This window comes from Nymphalis io, chromosome 14 (genome assembly GCF_905147045.1).
Source record: "Nymphalis io chromosome 14, ilAglIoxx1.1, whole genome shotgun sequence".
NCBI classification, from domain to species: Eukaryota; Metazoa; Arthropoda; class Insecta; order Lepidoptera; family Nymphalidae; genus Nymphalis; species Nymphalis io.
In genome coordinates, this window is record NC_065901.1 from 6103481 (window position 1) to 6125741 (window position 22261).

A 22261-nucleotide genomic window follows, 5' to 3' on the forward strand; every position below is an offset into this window, starting at 1 on the left:
TAAAATATACGGACGAGTTATCTACATAAAACTTTCACAAATGTCACTTAAAAAAATTTATTTCGCCGTTAAATTAAAATGTGGTTTTACACAATATTGAAAAGAATATGCGCAACCGTGTTGTGTTCATATAAATTGACGTTTGTTATTTCACTTTAAAAAACACGGACGGATTTACGCCATTCTATTATATTTACAACTCTGTAGATTCATGATGATGTGTCCTAACCGATTTAGGCATCGGCGGCTATTTGCAAGGAATTACAATTTACTCTTATAAACCGGCTGCAAAACGTTATTTTCGAGACACGGGGTTTGCACGGACTAGGCGAGTCAGTTAAATATATATTCTATAAATCGAAGCGGCATAGTTGCATAGATATATAACAACAATATTTGAGAAACAGGATCGATGGTAAATCGATTTCGTATCGCTCCCACGAGTCGAGACTCAAATAAATCTTCGTAAACGGGGAGAGGTTTGAGGCCATAAACAACTTACCTACTCGAATTGCACTCTGATTCCCATAGGAAAGGTAACTCGGACAGTAATGTACTGACCACAGTTCTGAGGTTAGGTATATGAGGCATATTGGTAATAAGACACTGGGTTATTGGAAAAATAGGAACAAATGTAATAGTGAGACTTGAGGGTTCCTCATACGATTGAACCACAATCAGTTTCCAATAACGGGGTGATGGTTTTATTTCATTGTTGCAAATTATATTTCGAATATATATATTTTTTAAGTTAGAAAAACACTTTTGTGCGATATTGTTACGATTTCGAAGATTGTGGCGGTCTATATTCTTAAGAACAATATTTCGCAAAATTATTTTTCATTGCCTCTTCACAATAGAAAGGGTGGTAACCTCCAAATATCTATAATATAGTCGACTATGTGTTGATTCAATGACTCGTAATACATTTTTCATATCATTACATTGAAGTAAAAAACCATAAGGCCCACAAATATGTAGATAATAGATAAAACACAAGTCCTCGATACTCAGAATGTAGATACCGACCATAAATCAATTGATATAAAGGTCTTGAACCATACGACTTTCTCGGACTTTTCCTCAATTACTATTCAAAATAAGTAAATGTACGAGCATTGAAGTCTAACTTTCCGTTTGCTTTTAGGACATTATTTATACTACACTTTCTTCGCAAAACAAGCCGAGATGGTTCAGTCGTTAGAACATATGAATCTTAACTGAAGATGGCGGGTTCAAACCCGGACAAGCAGCACTGAATTTTCATGTGAAAACCACGATGTCCCTTGCCTTCAGGGCCTTTTTGTTAGTTCTTTATTTTTGTTTGTTATTTGTGTGACCCAAAAATCAGTGTGCTTTGCCTAGCAGTGAAACATTTACTTTAGTGTTATATCAAAATTTTTTAGTATGTCTATATAGTATAGTTATTTTCTCAATATATTTAAAAACTCAATGAATAATAACAAACTGCTAACTGCTCGAGATATATTAAGTGCTCAAAATTGAGTTTACAAACACAGGTGCACAGTGCAGGCTATTTCCTCGCTCTTATAATCCAATAGGGCAGATAACCGACACGACTCGATAGTTCAGGCTAAAGAGCGACGGCTTAACACGCTTTCCGAGGCACGGGTGTATTCACTTTATTACCATCAATGTAAATTTCAAAACTTTGACACTTATTGAGGTTTACTTGAAAAAGAAACCCAAAAACTTTTTATTTGTTCGGGACTTGAACTCAGGTCAATGGAATTCACACCTTTGTAAGCTAGCTACTAGATTAACGAAGCAGTCTATAATAGCATTTATATAATATACTACGGCCTACGCGGTGTTAACGCAAGTCTATGTTGCGTGTTAACCGTGATGAATCAATAATAATGTGACAAATGCCATAAAAACACCGTCGTACCCGTTAATTTACAACAATAATAGCGAACAGCCTTATAATGATTATAACCAAACCGAAAAAAACTTATCTACGAGCAAGATTATAAATTCTGAACTTTAAGAACTTTTTAAAGGAACATATTATATACCTGTATACCAGTGTATTTATTATTTAAGATAATTCACTTGCTGGTAGAGCCTTGTCCAAGTCCTACCTACCCACAAGCTACTCATCAGATATTCTACCGCCAAATAGCAATAAATATTATTGTGTTGTGGTTTGAAGGCGCAAGGAACATAATATCTTAGTTTCCAAGGTCGAATCTGAAAATCGCTAAATAAATTAAACCCTCCAAGTAATACATTAAATATAATATTAATATTAAAGAATATATTTCTAAGAATAAGCTCTTATATCTTTGCAATTTTAATATCAACGTCAAAGAAACGTACATTTCAGATCAAAGCTTCAAGATTGACCTACACATGAAAAACATATTTCATAAGTGTGGTGGTAGGTTTGCTTAAACACTTCTGGGTAGGTACAATCTACTGATCACTAATTCTACCACCAAACAGCTACTCATTGTAGTTGTTCCAGTTAAAAAAGTGACATAACAATGTAGGTCTCGACGTTGGAAACGCATTGACGATGTAAGGCATGGTTAATATTTCTTAAAGTACAAATGTCTATACACAGCGGTGACCAATCACTATCCCAGTGAACCATATACATTTAAATAAAAAACGAGAATTAAATTACTAAGAACACATTACATAGATAGATCTGTGGCTGAGAGACTCGTTCTATATTATAATCACGTAAAATAAATATAATATAATCAGTTTTGATTAGAACAGAAGTTTCTAGACTATTAGTATACTATAGAAAACTAGTCTTCTAGTAAAATGAAGCGATTCGAGGTCACGTAATGTGCTGTTCATTGTGTCAATTTACTTGGTACAGATTTGTATTGACGTGTTATATTTATTATTTGTGCGAGCAATACACTTAGTAATCTAGTTTGATTGTATTTATTTAATAAAATAAATACAGATCATCTTGTTTTGTTTTAAGTTGAAAGCTGTTTTTTGTATTAAAAACCTATAAATATACATACGTGTATATATTCCCATAATAAAAATAAATAAAGGGCCATTTTGCAAGGTAGCTTAATTACGGTTTAATAGACTAATACGTCGTCATACGTGATGTCGATAGCGTGGGATAAAGATAAAGCAGGTGTAAGAAAATGTAACGCCAATCTTATTGCTTTATATAGAAAGCATTAATACAACCACAGGTTTTGAGTAGGCCACAAACTGAAATACCTTATTATAATATGAATGGGTTTATTTATACATAACAACTAAAAGTAAAATATACATTAAAAATCAATGACAAGAATAAAAGTATGAATTAAAAATAAGTTTGTATTTTTTAATATATTTTTTTCAATTATTATATAAATTCTGCTGTTAGTATGCGTGGATCAATTCTCGTGCAAACTAAATTTTAAACCACTTCCACAAATCGATTGGGTTGAAATCGTGCACACACATTTGGTTCTAGTGATAATTTGTCCCCATGGGTGATTATATTTGATGAACTAAAAAAAAAATATCACTTGATTATACGATCTAATTTCTATGCTTTTTCTGAAGATTAGCAATTTCGCTTTATAACTCCCCTTAACCAGGACCTTGGATTTAGCATCCTTATCAGCTAGCCATTAGAACAGTTGGCAGTTTTTATTGAATATAATTATTTATATATAACGTAAATAGACCTAATAAATAGAAAAAATATAAACGAAGAACTTTGCCTCGCAAACGGGAGACAGATTTTCTATGTCATACATATTGGCTCATTTCGATTTTAAGTGGCACTCGCTAGAAAATCTATGCTTCCATCGTCACCGTAACAACAAGTACAGTTAGGGAACCACGATTTCAGCTACCCAACTATAATGGCACAAGCTTTATTTCAATAATTCGTGATTTTCGCATTGAATTGACATAGTCTTGCCGTGGCTTCGATAAATTCAACTTTATTGTTACAGAATTATGGTTTAAATTGAATAGGACACGTCTTGTTTGGAAAATTACTGATGTAGGTCTGCAACGTAAAACGGTAAATATGTACAATAGATGATTTTGGAAATAAATTTGATATAACGCTTTATAAACATTAATATTGCTTTCGTATTTATTTATTGCCAATAAATCATCAAAAAAATATGTTACAATTAACATAAGTAAAGCGTTAAATTTCCATGCAATGAGATTAAAAACCTCAAAATGAAAATTCGATTTGCATTTGACACAGTGGGCGACAATCTTAGCGGACGTTAAGGTCATTTAGCATGGTGATAGCTATCTATTGAGGTAGTTGGCTTACAATTGGTTATTCGACAAATTTGAATAGGTCATAATTGTTGCTAATGCGCTAATAAATGAAACGTAACATTTAATTTATTACTTAATTGAACTAAATCTCCGGTTTAAGAGACTACAAAATTTTAAAAACTAATATCTCATATCAGTAAGTATTATAGTAAAGTAACAGCCTGTTAATTTAGACTGCTGGGCTGTCTCCTCTCTTTTTGAGGGGTAGGTTTGAAGTTTATTCCACCCTGTTCCAAAGAGGGTACAAGTTACAAGTACAAGTGCAGATTTTTATCCGACACATGTAGGTGTTCTCATTTATTCATTTGTTTTCCTTCACCACTTAGAACCCGGCTCTTTATGTATTTGGATATACTAAATACATATGAGTTATAAAAATCGGAATATATAATGACAGTATTTTACTATATTAAGCTCAACTAATACTACATATCAGTAAGTTTTATAGTGAAATAACAGCTTGTAAATGGCCCACTGCCAGTATGAGACTTCCTCTCAATTTGAGGAGACGGTTAGGTGTTCATTACACGACGCTCAGAATCTGACAGGTTTTCATCCTGCAGGAATTATAAACACAAATGAAGCACATGAAAATTCACTGGTTTCAACCAAAATCTTCGGTTAAGATGATTGACAGACGTTCTTACGATATTTGAAAAATAAAAATTTATCACAACCATCGAGTACTATTTTATAAAAAGCGTGCGCGCGTGATAATTAATCGTTGTGAGATGTATGTATATGTATAAAAGAGGTGTCGACAGTGACCATAAGGTAATGCCAGACAGTTAGGAAAATTAATTTTACCTACATCCAACGCTTATAGCTTGGTGTGATAAGGCTTAAGCACCAGTATGATAAGGCTTAAAGACCAGCTGTAAAGATCACGATCACTTATGCCAGGGGCTAGAAGTTTTAGAAGCGGTATAAAATTATATATTATGTTGAAGGCTTTCTCAAAATCCGTATCGATATAATCTACTTGATGATTGCGATTATTCAAGCTAACGATAATGTTACGTATAATTGTTCATAAATATTCTAAATTTAATATTATTTTTAATAATAAATTTGAAATGCTTAATGAATTATAGTTTCCTGAAATAAAAAGCAAAAATGACAGTATAATAAATAAAAATAGTAGATTAATATTGAATTTCTAATTCGTTTAAGCAAAAAATCGAAAACACACAATTAAGAACAATTGTTACAAAAGTTAGATTATAAATACATTTTGTAATAAAGGAAAATGAATTTGATAAAGCAATTCGAAAGTATCATTATCCACCTTATTTGCATTCTAGATGCAAATAAAGTAAATTGCACTTTAGTTGCGTTGATTAGTGTATTCGGAAAATTCATTACCCCATTTATCCTTTAGTGACTATAAAGTAGATATACTGAATAAGCAATGTACGTTAAAACGGGAGATAAAACGATTGATTTGGCGCTTCGCAGTAATTTAAATTGAAATTTGCTTGTTCATCTTCTCATTAATATCAAATTCGTATGGCTTTTATTTAAATGCCATGATACCATTATATGGTCTCGGCATTATTAGTTTTGCAAATTGTTATATAATGTATCTAATTATATTACGAATGAACTGTATGTACGATTGACGGACTTTTGAAATGAAAGTTTTAAGTATCTTTTTAAATAGATTGCTATCAAAGATTAAGTTTTTTGGTATTATCAAAAATGTCATTTTAAGCGTTAAAATTTTCGAGTTAGTAGTTTCGGAGATATTACAAGAACGTTTACAAATCCTTTAAACCGAATCACAGCGATTGATGCCCACCCTAACAAGCTGTGCCGCAGAAATGTATAATAATAGAAATGTATGTAACATTAAAATTATGGTAGTAAATATTTATCAAAAAAATAAATAAAATAAAGATACTCAAGTTATACGAGTACGAAGTCGAGGCAAGTATGCAATTATTTTATTTTTCAATGTAACAGTTCTAAGGCCTCTAATTGTACAATTTATCAGAAAATTGATAGAAAGTTGCAGACAATTTAACCTAACAAAACTCTCCGCTTATAGAATAAATTTAAATCGTTATTGTTCAAAACAACCAATCTAAAAACATTACTATTAATATTCTATTTTAAAATATAATTTGTTACAAATTAGGAAAGGAGGTTAATGATTTATACTTATTGTTGTATATGTACGAGTAGGTTTTAAAAGTTTATGGACTCCTAGAATAGACGGTAATGAAAATTTAATAATTACTTAATATTTTAGAAGCAAAACGTTTCTCGCTTTTTACGGAAGTATCTTGATAATATTTTTCTATACTTTATTTTAAAAGCATTTTGTTGCGTGCAGTAAGCCTAGTGGAGTAGTGATGAAGAGATTTATTAAAGCTATTGTTTCGTATCGCTTTTTTTATTAAATTTCAAAAGGGTAAATCCAGGACTTGTGGGATTCTTACTCATTAAATATCCTTGAGATGACCACTCATCAAAATCGTTTTGAAATAACGCTTCTGAGGTTCAAAGGTTTGTCGATCCCATTGCATCATATCGTCGCCATATAAGATACTCGTTCGCCATGGGCGATAAGTATTCCGAAGGGTACATACTGGACATGCCCAGGCACCGGTCCTGAGCGGCATCCTCTATACGACATACCTTGTTTTACTCTGGATACCTAGAGAAAAGTGCCAGTGCCCCTGGGGGAGGGAGTTTAACGAGGTTATACGAGTTACCTATCCCGATGTCACACGGATTTATCTTGATATAATATGCTCATAAAAAATACAACATCTTAAATTACTATTGAGATCATCCAGACAGAAGTATGACATGAAGCCAATAGGGCTTAAGTAGAAACTATATTTGAGGTATCAATTTTGGGGAGTTAGAAAACAGTCAGTGAGTTGTTATGCGCGCGCCCGTGAAGGAATTAGTACAAACATTTTACAAAAGCGAGCGAGTCATTCCATCAAATTGGACTCCACGCGGACGGAGTCACGAGCTAGACATAACTCTTTATAGGTTAAATATTGTACCACGTTTACGATTTATTGTTTTTAAAAGTATTTTCATTAAAAAAAACAAATTTTGAATACTGTAAGTGCTTACCTTATGTTATACGCCCGTATAAGAACGCTTATAGATAAAAATGTATTTTAATACCCATCTTAAAATTGTAAGCCATCTAAATATAAAGTTCCATTTGTATTAAAATCAGAGTTCATATTTTTATCTAACTTGTGAAAATAAATAAACAAACTAATCTTACATCTTTAAAATATTAGCATTATGAAGTTTATGCGCCTCTTCTTAACATTAATAACCTTTATAGAAATGTGAAAGTTTGAAACGAGATACAAAGTTAAGATGAGCAACTTTTTAGTTCGCAATAACATTGTAGTTTTTACACCATAATCTAATGAGGCACTGATGATGGGACCACCCGGGAATCAATTTAGTTACCCACTGGAACTGATGCTCGGCATACAACTGCGAACTTTTCTTGCGTAGCTCGTTAAAATTTCACTTTTTAATATACATATATTTATTATAAATTATTTATAATCAATATAAACAAAATTTATAAAAATCGCAGCTCACAAGTAAGAGATGCAAATTAAAGTCGCTGATCCGAGATTATAAATACGGGACAGAGAAACTGACTTTTATAGGTGATTACCAATTATATCTAAATGCTTTGAAGGAAATAACTGGATACAAATTGTACATTCCCACAAAATCATTCATATACATTGTTACGCCTACGGTTACTGATTTACCACTTTTTAATGGAGATAGAGGTCTTTGCGCGAGCTCGTCTGAACAGGTACCACCCATTCATTAGTTATTCTACCGCCAAACAGCAATACAAAGTATCACTGTGTTCCGTATTTGAATTCATTATTCTGATGCCAGTGTATATACACACAAATACAAAGGACATAATATATTTCATTTCATGATTAGCAATTTTAATGCTAAGATATTTATGTTTTATACATCTCACAATGTCAATGTCAGAAGGTGATCAATGATCATCATACGTGTCCGTCTGTCCTTGTTCAATAAATAAAATGAATAAATGTTTTTTTTTATACACTAGTGTTCCCCTAGTGGTCGAAATTCGATCATAATCATCATTGATGAGGAAAACATACATGAATTTGTTTCTTACATCTTTTGTTGGTTATTTTAAAAAAGATTTTATCGAAAATTCCAAAGCTCATCAATACTTACAAATGAAAGAAGATCGGTTGACAAACAGGAGAAAAGGGTAATAAATTATTTTATCTTTGCCTATTTATATATACATTTTATATGTCCATAAAATAGTAGTAGAAGCAGTAGAAAAAATGTTAAGATAACTATTTTTTGTATGAAACTTACTAAGACGTAAAAATAATTATAACATATCATAATATAAGCTATGAGCTAAATCATGGATAATTTCACTATCGCATTTAACGCCCACAGTTGACTAGAACCCATTTATCATAGCGAATAATCAATTTCCATTCGCTCCCACCGATACGTTGCTGTTGAATGCAAATTTATTTGCTCGCAGTGGATTTGTATAAAATAGACCAATTTATGTGGCGGTAAGACTTTAGATCACATTAATATTTTAAATGGCACATTATATTTAATATTCGAAATGACAGAAATTTAAAAGAATCAGGTGGTGTAGAACAATATGACATATGTCCAGGCGAAATAATAATTATTGCAAGCAGTGCACTGAAATTCTCGTGCACGAGTAATCTTGCGTTCGATCTTTTATTCAATGCAATGCTATTAGTCGATTTGACTTGGTCTAAGATTTCCTCAATCATACGCGGAACACGTCTCATCGTCCATTGAAACTAATCATTACGCTATTGAGCGATAATTACGTAATATCTTTGTTTGTGATGACTGTCGAGGGAACGAAGCGATGAAATGAGTAAAAGTGTTCCCGCATGTTCGCATCATTATCCTAGGTTGGATGTTATTAAGTTCTGTTATTTTCTGCTGAACCGTGTTACCTGATTGGATATCACATGCGAAAAATGGATGCGAGTATAAGTGCGATCCGCGTTGATTATGTTTGATTAGTTTCTTCTTATATATTTAATATTATTTTATAAGTTAGCTTCTGACTACGTCGATATTATCTAAAGTTTGGCAAAATTAATTTATGATTGTAGTTAGATACTTAATCTTCATATAAAAATATGTTTTTTTTGTTTGTCCTGTATGCGTTCCTATATCATTCATCTGATTGTGGCGGGGTAGGTTTCTGACATAGTGGTACTATGTTTCTGACATAGTACCATTAACGGTGATGTGCTAGTCCAAAGTCAAAATTTCTATTACAAAATATTAGCTTATTGATTGTCAAAAGCTACTATCAAAAGTAATATCTCAGGCTTGTAATGATGAATGACTAGTAATATTGTTACCAAAACATCGCAATCTATGTTAAACGTTCTTTGTGGTATTCTTATCTCAGTTGATTCCTTCGAGCCTTTTTACCCTTTAAGAATAAGATCGAATGGTATTCATAAAAAATTGTGAAAACTGTTGTATTTCTTGCTTTTGATTTCCTCAAAATCTTTGAATACTATTCGAATTAACTTTAAAATTAATGGGATGTCTCATTTTCCTTTACTGTTTAACAGTTAGGTCGCGAGCTTTATTGCTTTATCTTAAAATTGTATTCTGTTCACACACACTTATAAATGACAATATGAATACAGTTAAAATAATTCTACAGACTTGAAAATGTGTCGATATGTGAAAATTTTGCAATTTAAATATCGAACCATTCGCAAAAACTTCCTTACAATAGGAAGTGAATAAGAAATAGTTAAAAACCTACGTACGAATTATTTAACTATTTTACCCACTGACACAAAAATTTAATTCTCTGAATGGAGATAATTGAACGAGTTGAGTCAAATTCACATAATGGTACAAAGTACGCACTCACACTTCAATCTTATTGTCTTTTATGTCGAAATTTTCACACTAAAGACCTCTTAACGTCGTCGTGAATTATTGAATTTCTCTTTACGAATTTACTCTAAAGAGAGTGAAATGATTTTGACACGGATTAACAGTTTATAATTTATTATATAATTAGGACCATTTGTAAGGTTTATTTCGAGTTCTGACTTATTCAGTAGTAGGTAAATTTATAAGACGTTACGAAGCCTTACATTTACATGGTGGTATGACCATTCTCGTCTGGGTAGGTATCACCCGTGCATCAGATATTCCACCGCAAAACAACAGTACTAAGTATTGTTATGTTCCGGTTTGAAGGGTGAGTGAGCCAGTGTTACTACACGAACGAGGGACATGTCATTTTAGTTCCCAAGTTATGGATTATTAGAGACACGGGCTTGGTGGATATTCAGCATTTAAGATACCACACACACACACGCACACACCACACCTTGTGCAAATAACAAAACTCTCAAATAAAAACATCATATACAAGAGATACATAAATCTATATTTGCTTATTAAGTCTTAACTAGTACAGAGGTAGATGGCATTGCGACCTAAATAGAAGAACGTAATGGTTTTCGATAGGATTGCTTACTGTATTTGTGATTATTAAGCAAATAAATTAACTATTTTCATTTATAAAATACTAACTCTTACACACTAATGTATATACGATTAAGCCGTTTTCTCTCCTGTTTGATTGAATTTTTTTAGCTGTTGGCGAGCTTAAGTATTATCAAATAAAAATAAAATTTGAAAAAAGAATCCAAAAAAAAAAAATTTGAATCATGTAATTTAATATATGTTTTCCTTAAAATATGAATACTGATTTTACGAACAGTAGTTCTAAGAAAAAGTCTATCACAAACCCGAGATAATACTATTTTATTAATACAATTTGTATATTATAAATGGTGATTAAAAATTTATGTCAAAAGAGCAATGTCGTGGGATCTAAAATTTTTGTAAATACAAAGGTGTCTTACAAATAGAGCGTGTAGAAGTGATCTCCACGGTTTGCGGTGGCTTTTCGATTCTTTATCAATTTCAGGCGATAGACGTGTTTTGGAACTCTTAAATTATTTATTTACGCTTATGATTAAGTAGCGGTAAATACCACTGGGATAATATAGAAATAATAACGTAATGTATGTAAGTAGGACCAAACAATAAGAAAACAACAGATAACACAGACAATAGTACAAAATATTTTATTTCGCCAATTGAACGACAAATCCAGAAAAAGATAAAAATTACAAACAAAATAAAATCATAAAATTTGTAATACCTACCTATTCAGTATTCATAATTATATATAAAGGAAGTATAATGAAATAAACGGTAAAATGTTACTTTGTTTGTCAAATTTTACAAATGCATCAAATAATGTAAAAGTAAGTTAACATCGAATATATAGTTGTAATTGCATTGTCAAATACCATAAGGCTTTTCAAATTTATACGACCGCATACTATACTACTTTCCTTGCGGATATATCCCTGCAGGCTGCATCTGCATCTCGACCCTACAAATTGAAGTGGGTGAGCGGTGGTGGGCTCTTGGTTCACAGCGCACGCGCAGTCCCGCTCCGATCGTTACAGCGGCCGCACGCGCACGCCGCGCCATGACTCGATTACTGTTCGCTTTTCTAGCGCTCGCCGCTATCGCAGCCGTTACCGCCGAAACGCCGCGACCTCGACTTATAGATTTCAACCCTTGGTCCTGGCTCCCCAACAATAGAAATAAATCCCCATCCATTATGGATTATTTTTTTCCGCCATCAAGAACCCCTAAACAATCTATGCTAGACCCACCTGCTGATAGACAACCACCCACCGTTCAAACAACAATGGATGACTCCCCGACGATGACAACCCTTCAAGAACGTCCTACAACGCTAAGTAGAAAATCCCATAATAAAGTAAAACCGACCGCGTCCGCCATTCGTCCTACTGCATCCACGCCTCCGAAAACAAAAAAAACGACACATAAAAATGTCGCTACCGAAACTACTATCGCTTTAAAAACGACGCAAACATCGAAAATCGAAACCTCCCCACCGACCACTAACATCGTTACCGCTACGGTAAAACCGCCCAAACGCTACACCATCCGCCCGATACGGACGACGGAAACTCCGGTAGTTCAGGAAACTGAGTCCACGGTCAACACTAACAGTGACAGTACGGAAACTGTCGTGGGTATAGATACGTCAGGCACAACGATTGAAGTAACGAAAGACACAGTTCCGACATTGAGTACAGCCGCTGATACGCGGTCTACAGAGGGTACGGCCAGCACCGGCACGGAGTCGTCGACGTTGTTCGAGAGCACTGTAACGGAATCAGCGGACAGTCGTGAGGGCAATTTACCATTGCGAGACAAACCACAGCAAACTCACGTCAAGATCAACGAGCAAACGAATAAAGAGGTCAGTAATTCCAAACATTACCGAGAATCGCTCTAAACTCGTAAGTCTAATAAATGAAATTTCTCTAGTAGATATGTAAATATGTATTGTGAGAAACAAACATATTATATATGTTTATCGTTTACAGAGGATTTTTTTAAACAATGTTACTATTTAAGATTGTTTGCAAATTCTCACATTATAAATTGATATAAATAATTTATGGAAAACTATTTCAGTCAAGTAAAAACGTGTTATTTTGTTGGCACGTTGCGTAGTTTTTACAAAAAATCGATTATTAGTTATCGATGTTCATGAAATACAAATAATTTTATTGACGTAGCACTTACACGAACTAACTAATAATACTTAATATATAAAAAAAATGAAACCTTAAACTTAAATACAGAACACATATATATAACAATGATTCATGGACATCACGATTATAGTTTCAAAATAAGATATTCTTTATTCAAGTGGGCTCCCAAAAATAAGTATAAAGTTATGACCGGTTCACGATCATGATTTTGCATCAATCAGTATTGCAATGCTTTATTATAAGAAGCGGCTTATTAAATATAAGTATTTGAAGAAAATTTAAAAAAACGGAAAGGTCATAATAATTCTGCTCTATTATTTTCTAACAGTAAAACAAAACAACAATAGAATTCTTTAACTCATTATGGTAAATATGAGGCAATTAATGTAGAATATTTCATATTCATTCGTAAAGCTCATTTGCATGAGAGCTTTGTACACGAAGATTCTTAGCGAAAAAAAATGTAAAGAGTAATGATAGATCGCAAGTGTTCCTCGGCTTTAACTTAAGTAGAATAAGAAATAGTACGCAATAAAACAAGTAGGCAAACAAAGGGTTTCGTACCTAATATGAATATTAAAAATATCGCAATAGTTATTAGATATTTTTTAGTGGTATTTTTATTTATATGACAATAATTAAATGACCGATGACGAAAATTAGTATGAAAAAATTTTAGTTCCCATAGTTAGTGGCGCATTCGCTATACAAAATTTGATTAATATTTCTTACATCGCAATCACATCTATGTCTATGGACGGTGGTACCCATTTACCACAAGGTGGCGTAATCGTAAAAAAATAAATAGCCCGTTTTCGCTTTATAAAAGAAGAGCAAATAAATGCCTCTTTAAAGATTTATTATTTAAGTTAGGAATGAAATATAGAGAACCCTAAAATGATAAAGCGCTGTGAATATTCGCTATTCGCTAACCTGTCTCCGCAGAATAGACGTTAGAGTAATAATAAAGCAACAAAGCTATGGTAACCAGTTTTATCCTCGTAAATATATGAATGTTACAGTCAGAACTCTATTCAAGCCAAAATTACGTGACACATTAAATTAAAGGTACTTTGAACAGCATACGTTAAATTAAATTGGTTGTATTTCTTTAAAAATGTCATCTGGTTGTATGTACACAACTCAGTTCAGGGACTACTTCTTCAGGGTTCTTGAAATAAAACTAACCGAACACGTGCCTTTTGTCAAAGAAATTTTGACCGGTAAAGAATACGGATTGCGACACTTTAAAATATTTGAACATGAAATATTATTTTGTAAATAATATGTGCTTAATTTCTGTTATAATTCATCTCGTGCTTTTCGGTGAAGGAAAACATCGTGAAGAAACCTGCATGTGTCTAATTTCATCGAAATTCTGCCACATGTGTGTTCCACCAACCCGCATTGGAGCAGCGTGGTGGAATAAGCTCCAAACCTTCTCCTCAAAAAGGGAGAGGAGGCCTTAGCCCAGCAGTGGGACATTTACAGGCTGTTACTGTACTGTAAATAATATGTGAGAATGAACCATGCGGACTGCTAAACCGATTTTAATACGACTCAACAATGTCATAGCTAGTTAAAATATAGCATACTTATTGTGATCATATATAAGTAAAAAATAAAAAAAAACAAATAAAACCAAGCTATAATTTATTCGAATAAGTTCATACAATTTTTTGTTAAAGTTAACACCCGTCCGAAATGTATAATTCTATCTAGAAAAATTAAAATCAGTAGTTATTCTTTTGAGACACATAAACAGAATTTATTTATTATTATTTAACCCCCTGTGAAAATCAACGAATGATAATGAACAAATGCAACTCTACACGTGTTTTAACGTGCGGTTTAAATGTATTAATTAGCATAATTTAAATATATTTAGAAATTTCATTATAGAAGTGAACCTCTTGTATAATGAAAGACAAATTGAGCTGATGATAAGTTTCTAGGGTTCAGTTATGGAAGTATATTTATAAGCAACGTCTAGGCAAAACCTGTAAGTATAAAAAATAAGTTCATTACGAAAATATAAACATTTTAAGTAACATGGTTATAATATCGGTATATTTTTTTATATAGTGCAAGTAATTTTTTTATACTTATGTTTATCTTTTTAAACTACCTTTACTAAAATAATTTCAGACAAAGAGTTTAGTTAACTAATATTGGCACCACTTCGTACTGTTTGACTTTACTTCTAATATTATTAGATCGATTAAGTGAAATCGACTTCACGTTTCTTGAAAAAAAAAACACAGCTTTGACCAAAGACTTGAAGATATTATGCAAAAAAGATTCTAATCACGTAGAAGTTCGTACTTTCTTCTCATTAGTTACTTGCGGTCACAAATGTGACTTAAAAAAATGTCATGGCTTTACGAGAACAATATTAAAACTTTCACTTTATAATTGTATTTATACGTATTTTAGTTCAAGAAAAAATAATTGTCAGATTTAGTGTTACATAATTCGATATCATAATTGTACAATCTATAGTTTTTATATGCAAATGCATTTTCAAAGAAACCTAATCACCTAATCAATAAATTAAATGATTTTTTTAAAGTATACTAACTATATCTTATAATAACTGATACCCGTTGGATTACTTATAAACAGTTTCATAACTTTGTATAAATTGAAATTTACTCTTTAGAAATGAGAATTAAGTTTATAGTTGGTGAAGTTCTTGTAAGTGAAGACTTATTTTGAACTTGTAATAGATTAATCTACTCCTAATCTGTGACGTCACCTAGAAAAAAAATACTAATTAAAATATATTTTCAAAAGCGGTATAACAATAAGATAATTTCTGAGTTAATGTTACAATTAAAAAGTGACCGAGATACTTCCTTATAAAATAAAAGAATAGTAAAGACATGCCAACTTTGTTGGAGAACAACAAATTCATTGTTTACACAACTGTAACCAATCAAATCGAATAATACTACCAAGATGAGTTGTAACAAAACAATCTTGAGACTCGCTGAAACCGAATCTAATACTAATCGTGTCTAATTAATCAGTACGCATTGCAGGTAGAAAGTCGATAGCCGTATCTATCTTACGATTGGAAGAGAAAGGGGTATGGTACCTTAGGTACAATTCGAGAACTAGGTTATAATAGTCGTAAACAGAAACTGCAGTGGAAAGTATTCAAGTAAAATAATACATCTATTGTTACTCGACTTAATACTGAGTCGGCTACGATCACTAGTATGTAGCTAATGATAGATGGTTAAATAAAGACTGCACATCAAATGAAAGTTCCTGCTCTGAGCACTCAAAATTGTATCGGAAAACTAATTACATTAAGACGATTTCATCATTTTTTTATTATTTATTGTACCAAGAACAACGTGTTTTAACACGTATGAACGACTGAAGTATAATTTTATCAAATGCGACGTGAATACAATTTCATGAAACGACTTTGTGAAATATTTGAAACGGTACTCAAATTATTTTTGTCAAACCGTTTGAGTTGCACGCGTTTAATGTTTATTAAAATATTGTATAATCCCTTAAAACTTTAATTGATTAGTCTTGATAGTTGATGATGTCTGTTATATAATATTTTATGCTTTTCCTTCTATTTATGAAAGTATATAAAAGATTATGCAAGCCTATACAATTGTGACCTCGTGGAATTTTTAGCCCTCATAAAAAATTCGACTCGCTTTCGATCAAGATCATTTTTAAAATTATATAAGAATGAAATCAATACACTAATTGGAATCATAAAAAACAGATAACATGATTCGCATTGCGATGATAATATTTCTAAGAAGGATGCGGCGCTGTAAATAACATTTCAATTTAATCTAATAATTTGCTATAAGAATCTGTGTTTACGACGACATTTTTTAGTAAAGTAAAGCTGACTTATAACATTTAATTAAACATTTTTGTATCTTTGATTTCAAGAGCTAAGCGGATATATATATATATATATATATATATATATATATATATATATATATATATATATATATATCTTTATCTAACAAGAAGCTGGTAATCTTTTAAAATTACATACGTCCTTATAACCAAGAGATATATAGCGCACAGATCAAAAACATATCACCGAAGTATATAAGAAAGCGTTGACATTAAAATGTACATCAATGTTTTTTTGCGTACGTTTAATCAAATGTATTGGATTCGAGTCGAAGCGATTTCTGAATTCTTAGTATATCTTTTGTTATGTGAAACATAAATTGCTTATGGAATTTCTATGTATTTTAAGGTTTTTTTACAAGGGAATTTATCAATCAATGTTTTTTGTCTAGGCGTAGATAAATAGACAGAAACTATGCGCGTTAAATCAACATAGATTTGAACGAATGTATGGCGCTCGTCTAACATGAAGACCATTCAGACAGGTTTCCGTGTGACGCGGTAATTTGTGCATCACTGCGTGCGACGACCGACATTGACTTTTCAATTCAAGGCCATCAGTTATTGCATTTATTGCATAATATTCATTCATCGTTACGATTGTGAACGTGGACATTTATCACAATATTTTTTTTTTGTATGTGTCACTGGCGGTGACGAACGCATTGTCTTACAAATTGATTTGCTTATGTTTTTCAAACTTATTTTTAATTAAACTATTTATAGTAGCGTTTTAAATAAAGAAATAAACAATACAGAGCTAAGATTGCTCACTGGATAGAACGTTTGGATTATTGAAATCTGTATAAAACCAATGAGTTTTCATGTTTTCAATTAGTCTCGTGCGTTGTAACAAAAACAAATGTAATACATTTGTTTTTGTTACAAAGCAAAATATAATAAAAGCCGGGAATATATGTCGAACGAAATTTCGGTGAGGTGAAATAAGCTCAAAAGTACTCTATTAAAAAGAGTAAGATATTTAGAAAAATGAAAAAAAATTACAAAATTGTATGAATCAAGAAGCTGAAATATAATAATATTTACTGTTATTTTTTTATATCTAACCTACATAGTACGTGTTAAGTAATTTATCTTATTCTTTATAAAGTTCCGTTAAATAAAAACTCATTATTGGATGTTATGGTAGTTAGCCGCATACATGTAACATATGCCTTGAAGCAACACGACGCCAGAACGAGCACATCATACACTGGCCGCCAAAAAAATCGACCCACCCGTATTTTTTTACTTACTAAGTTGTTATCTTAACTATGCGACGACCTAGGTGGAATGTTTTACTTATGGGACATACATTTAACATTTTATTACCCACTTGGTATTGATTTGGAGGAGTTGTAAGTGTTATTGAGGATATTTGGAATATTTTTAAAGTATTGATAAGAAAACGTTACTTTGTGCACAAAGTGCATGGTTAGTTTATTTCCAGTTCTTAACGCGGAGTCATCTCGGTTCGATGTTTATTATTGATTAAGTGTATGAAACTTTGTTGAAACAATAATTTTAATAAGTTTAAACATAAAAAATGGATACTACTGAAGCAGAAGCTGCTCAAGTCGTAGCTCTTATTCATGAGGGGTTAAGTCAGCGAAATGTGGCTAGAACACTAAAATTAAGTCGTTCAGTGGTGCGAAGAGTGTACAAACGCTACTTGGAGACTGGGGAGTATCGCCGGAGACCAGGATCTGGCAGGGGGCGTGTCACGAACCCGCCGATGACCGTTTCATTGGTTTGACGTCTTTAAGAAACCGACATCTTTCGGCTGTTGACGTTCAAGGTAGACTCCGAGAAAGTCGTGGAGTGTCTGTGAGTGAAAATACTGTAAGAAGAAGACTTCGAGAGCAAAACTTAACCCCTCACAAGCCAGCAACAGGACCAAAACTCACAGCATCCCATCGACAAGCAAGACTACAATTTGCTAGGCAGCACGTCGATTGGACACTGGACCAATGGGAGACAGTATTGTTCAGTGATGAAAGCCGAATGTCTCTAGTAGGCTCAGATGGACGACGTAACGTCATGCGAAGGCCAGGAGAACGCTACTCTCAGTGTTGCATTCGAGAAACAGTCCGATTTGGTGGAGGCTCTACAATGTTTTGGGGAGATATTTCTTTGACGGGACGCACAGAGCTGGATTTTTCCGTAATCGTGCTGTTAATGTTGAAACTTACATAACGGACATTCTGGAGCCTCATGTGATGCCTTACGCTGGATATATTGGGGATAATTTCCAACTTATGCACGACAACGCACGACCTCACGTCGCTAGAATTGTTAAAGACTATCTCAGGGAAGTCGAAATTCCAGTTATGCAGTGGCCAGCCAATAGTCCGGACTTAAACCCGATAGAGCACCTCTGGGACCAGCTAAAACGTACGGTTCGAGCACGAAATCCAATTTCAGAAACCTTGAATCAATTGGAAGCTGCCCTAACTGAAGAATGGCAACGGACCCCACAGGAAGACATTAAAAAGCTAATCAGGTCACTTAATAGGCGTATGCAGGCAGTGATTAGGTCAAGAGGAGGAAACACTCCCTATTAAAGTAAGATTTAGGCACCCAAATTTAAAAACAAACGGCATAATCGTTTTGTACACAAAAAAGTAAAATTGCGTAAAATTTTGTGTTTTCGTGTTTTGTCACATATTTACCAAAAAACCTATTTTTTGCGCACTATTTCTGTTTTTGTACAATCCTACAATTGCATTTTTTCATTATCAATCTTAAAAATATAAATATGTGGTAGTTTAAAACCATACGATGGCTTTTTTACAAAAAATGTAGGTGGGTCGATTTTTTTGGAGGCCAGTGTATATATGGAATAATAAACGATTACGGGACTTGAACTCTGGAAAAGGATAAGCTTAGTTCATGGACAGCTAACGTTTCTCGAACTTTTTCAGACGGTTGCATAATGGAGGCTAACCACTTACCCGTTAGTGGTGGACGTTAAAACATAAAATCCAGTATAAATTGTTTGCTATAACTAACCGCAAGATTGTAATTATGCATGTTCCTCGTCATAATAATCACGATGCTTTAAAACTTACATAACATTTATTTGTAAATGTAGTTAAAATTAGCCTTTATAACATAATTTTATTTTATTAGCAATAGCAATAAAGCGAACTGAATGACTGCTGTATAACAATAATTTGAACATTTATTCGACATAACGCTGACTCATCAAAACATATAACTAATCAAAGAAAGCGAAACCAAAGAATTAATAGTAGAAAGTGTGCGAAATCAATTATTTACTACCGATATGTTTTCAATCAACAAAATCTTGAACGGTAGTTGAGATACAATTGATCAAAGAGTGTCAGAATTCCAACGAAATTGTACTTTATAATTCGATTCCATTGGTTAGATTTATTCATCGTTTCCACAAAAATTTAGTTTTTTTTTTATATAGGCAAAGAAATAAACCATCTTATTAAAATTGCTTTAAATTTAACATTGTAATTATCGGGCTGTAATGAAGCTGCACATGTCAATCAAGTTTGAAACTCACATTCTCCGCTAATTACTACGGTCGATTCACTTCCACTATTTAATATCGAATACGAAACGTTTTTTTGCATCTTAATTATGCTTCGCTTCAATTATCACGATTTATGAGATATCAGTATATTTATGTAAATATATTTGTTAGGTGATAAGTACCTAAGTTAATGCATTCAATGATTAATCGTGTGATGAATTATATTAAAAGATTTTAAATAGTTTGATTGGACCTATATTACAAGTGCCTTGTTGTTTTCAAAACGATACAATATCATATCTTTTTTTTATAGAATAGGAAGGCGGACGAGCATATAGGCCACCTGATGTTAAGTGGTCACCAACGCCCATAGACATTGGCATTGTAAGAAATGTTAACCATCGCTTACATCACCAATGCGCCACCAACCTTGGGAACTAAGATGTTATGTCCCTTGTGCCTGTAATTACACTCTCTGGTCTGGTCTCTGGTCTGGAAATATCTCTGGTCACTATGACGCAATATATTTTTAAAAATATATAATAGACGCTAGAAGATGGTTGTGAAACATTCGTGTTTCGAAAATCACGTTAAGTTAACGAGAGTGAGGGAATGGACAAACTTGTGCGCTATGCTATCTCCAGTCCTAGTACTTGAGTTTGTCCCGCAGCCGAAATTCATCAGTCGATACTATATACATTAATTTTATATTAGTAAACTTGCCGAAAGATTGCCGTGAAATACGAACATATGACTTGAAAGCTAAAAGAAACGAACGGTAACGTTTCTTGTAACTTTAAAGTAATTTCAGTTGTCGTCCTTTAGAAACTAACTTCAGGGTATTATAGGTAAATATTATATATTTATGGTATCTTTATATAGGTTACAGTATATAATAAAGTTGCTTATGGCATTAGAAAGTACAGAAGTATGTTAATTTAGTAGTCAGTGTTGTTAGAAATGATTTTCACTCTCGGTAAATCGCGAAAAGTGCTATTACTTATGTATCTAGAGCACCTAGTGGACGGAGCACGAGCATAAAGTGTCAATAATAACGTTAAATAGCTATAGACAAAGGAGAACCTTTGAGGCAAAAAATTTATAGATCACTTGTCAAACTATTTTACCAATTTAAAAGAGTTACCAACAGTTAAAAATAACGATATTTTTGGATATACATTTGGAATAACATTTAAGCTGCTATAGCTTACTTTAAAAAACCACGTAGAGTCGTTTATGACAATATATTTCTTAATTTCTTTTCATGTTCGTATTGAAAAGATTTAAGTGAAAGTAGCAGATTATTAACTATTGTGTTAAAAGGTGATTTGTATGATCCATCTTTGACCTCACCGTCAGTCTCAATTCTCTATTCATAGCAAATGTGCAGTCACTTATGATGACTATGCTAAACTCTTTATAGCGAAATCATGCATTTTTATTCACTCTTATTATGTACTTAATTTACATATATGTTAGTAGTAATTTTGTTATGTGTAAAAAACGTAATGCATTAGAATACTTTAAGAAATTTACCGTCTTCCGGAGTTAGTAATTGAAATGTAAACTCGTATTCGGTAACGATATTATTACACTATGTAAGGTGTTGCGTTTTTATTAAAAGATAAGATAAAAAGTGAATTATTTGATTCGAGTTGAAGATAAAATAGAAAATGTACGTAAAAAAATTATATGATTATCACTTACTGACTGCGGAATACTTGTCGGTACATTGTTATCGCTGAGTAACTCACCTGAAATTAAAAAAAAAACAAAAACATTACATTACGTGATTCCGAAGACAAAAGAAGCGATCGTGTAATAACATCACAGA

At 32.6% G+C, this 22261-nt stretch overlaps 2 protein-coding genes across 3 annotated transcripts in view; one reads left to right on the plus strand and one right to left on the minus strand.

The window, feature by feature from the left end:
- LOC126773330 (elongation factor-like GTPase 1) overlaps nucleotides 1–22261 on the minus strand; it is a 106550-nt gene that overhangs the window by 32474 nt on the left and 51815 nt on the right. The gene's annotated exons all lie outside the window — the stretch shown is intronic.
- Nucleotides 11878–22261, plus strand: part of LOC126773361 (mucin-3A) — a 55240-nt gene continuing 44856 nt past the window's right edge. The window contains exon 1 of the mRNA XM_050494273.1: nucleotides 11878–12712. Coding sequence (XP_050350230.1) covers nucleotides 11906–12712 — 807 coding nt within the window. The 5' untranslated portion in view covers nucleotides 11878–11905. The remainder of the gene's footprint in view (nucleotides 12713–22261) is intronic.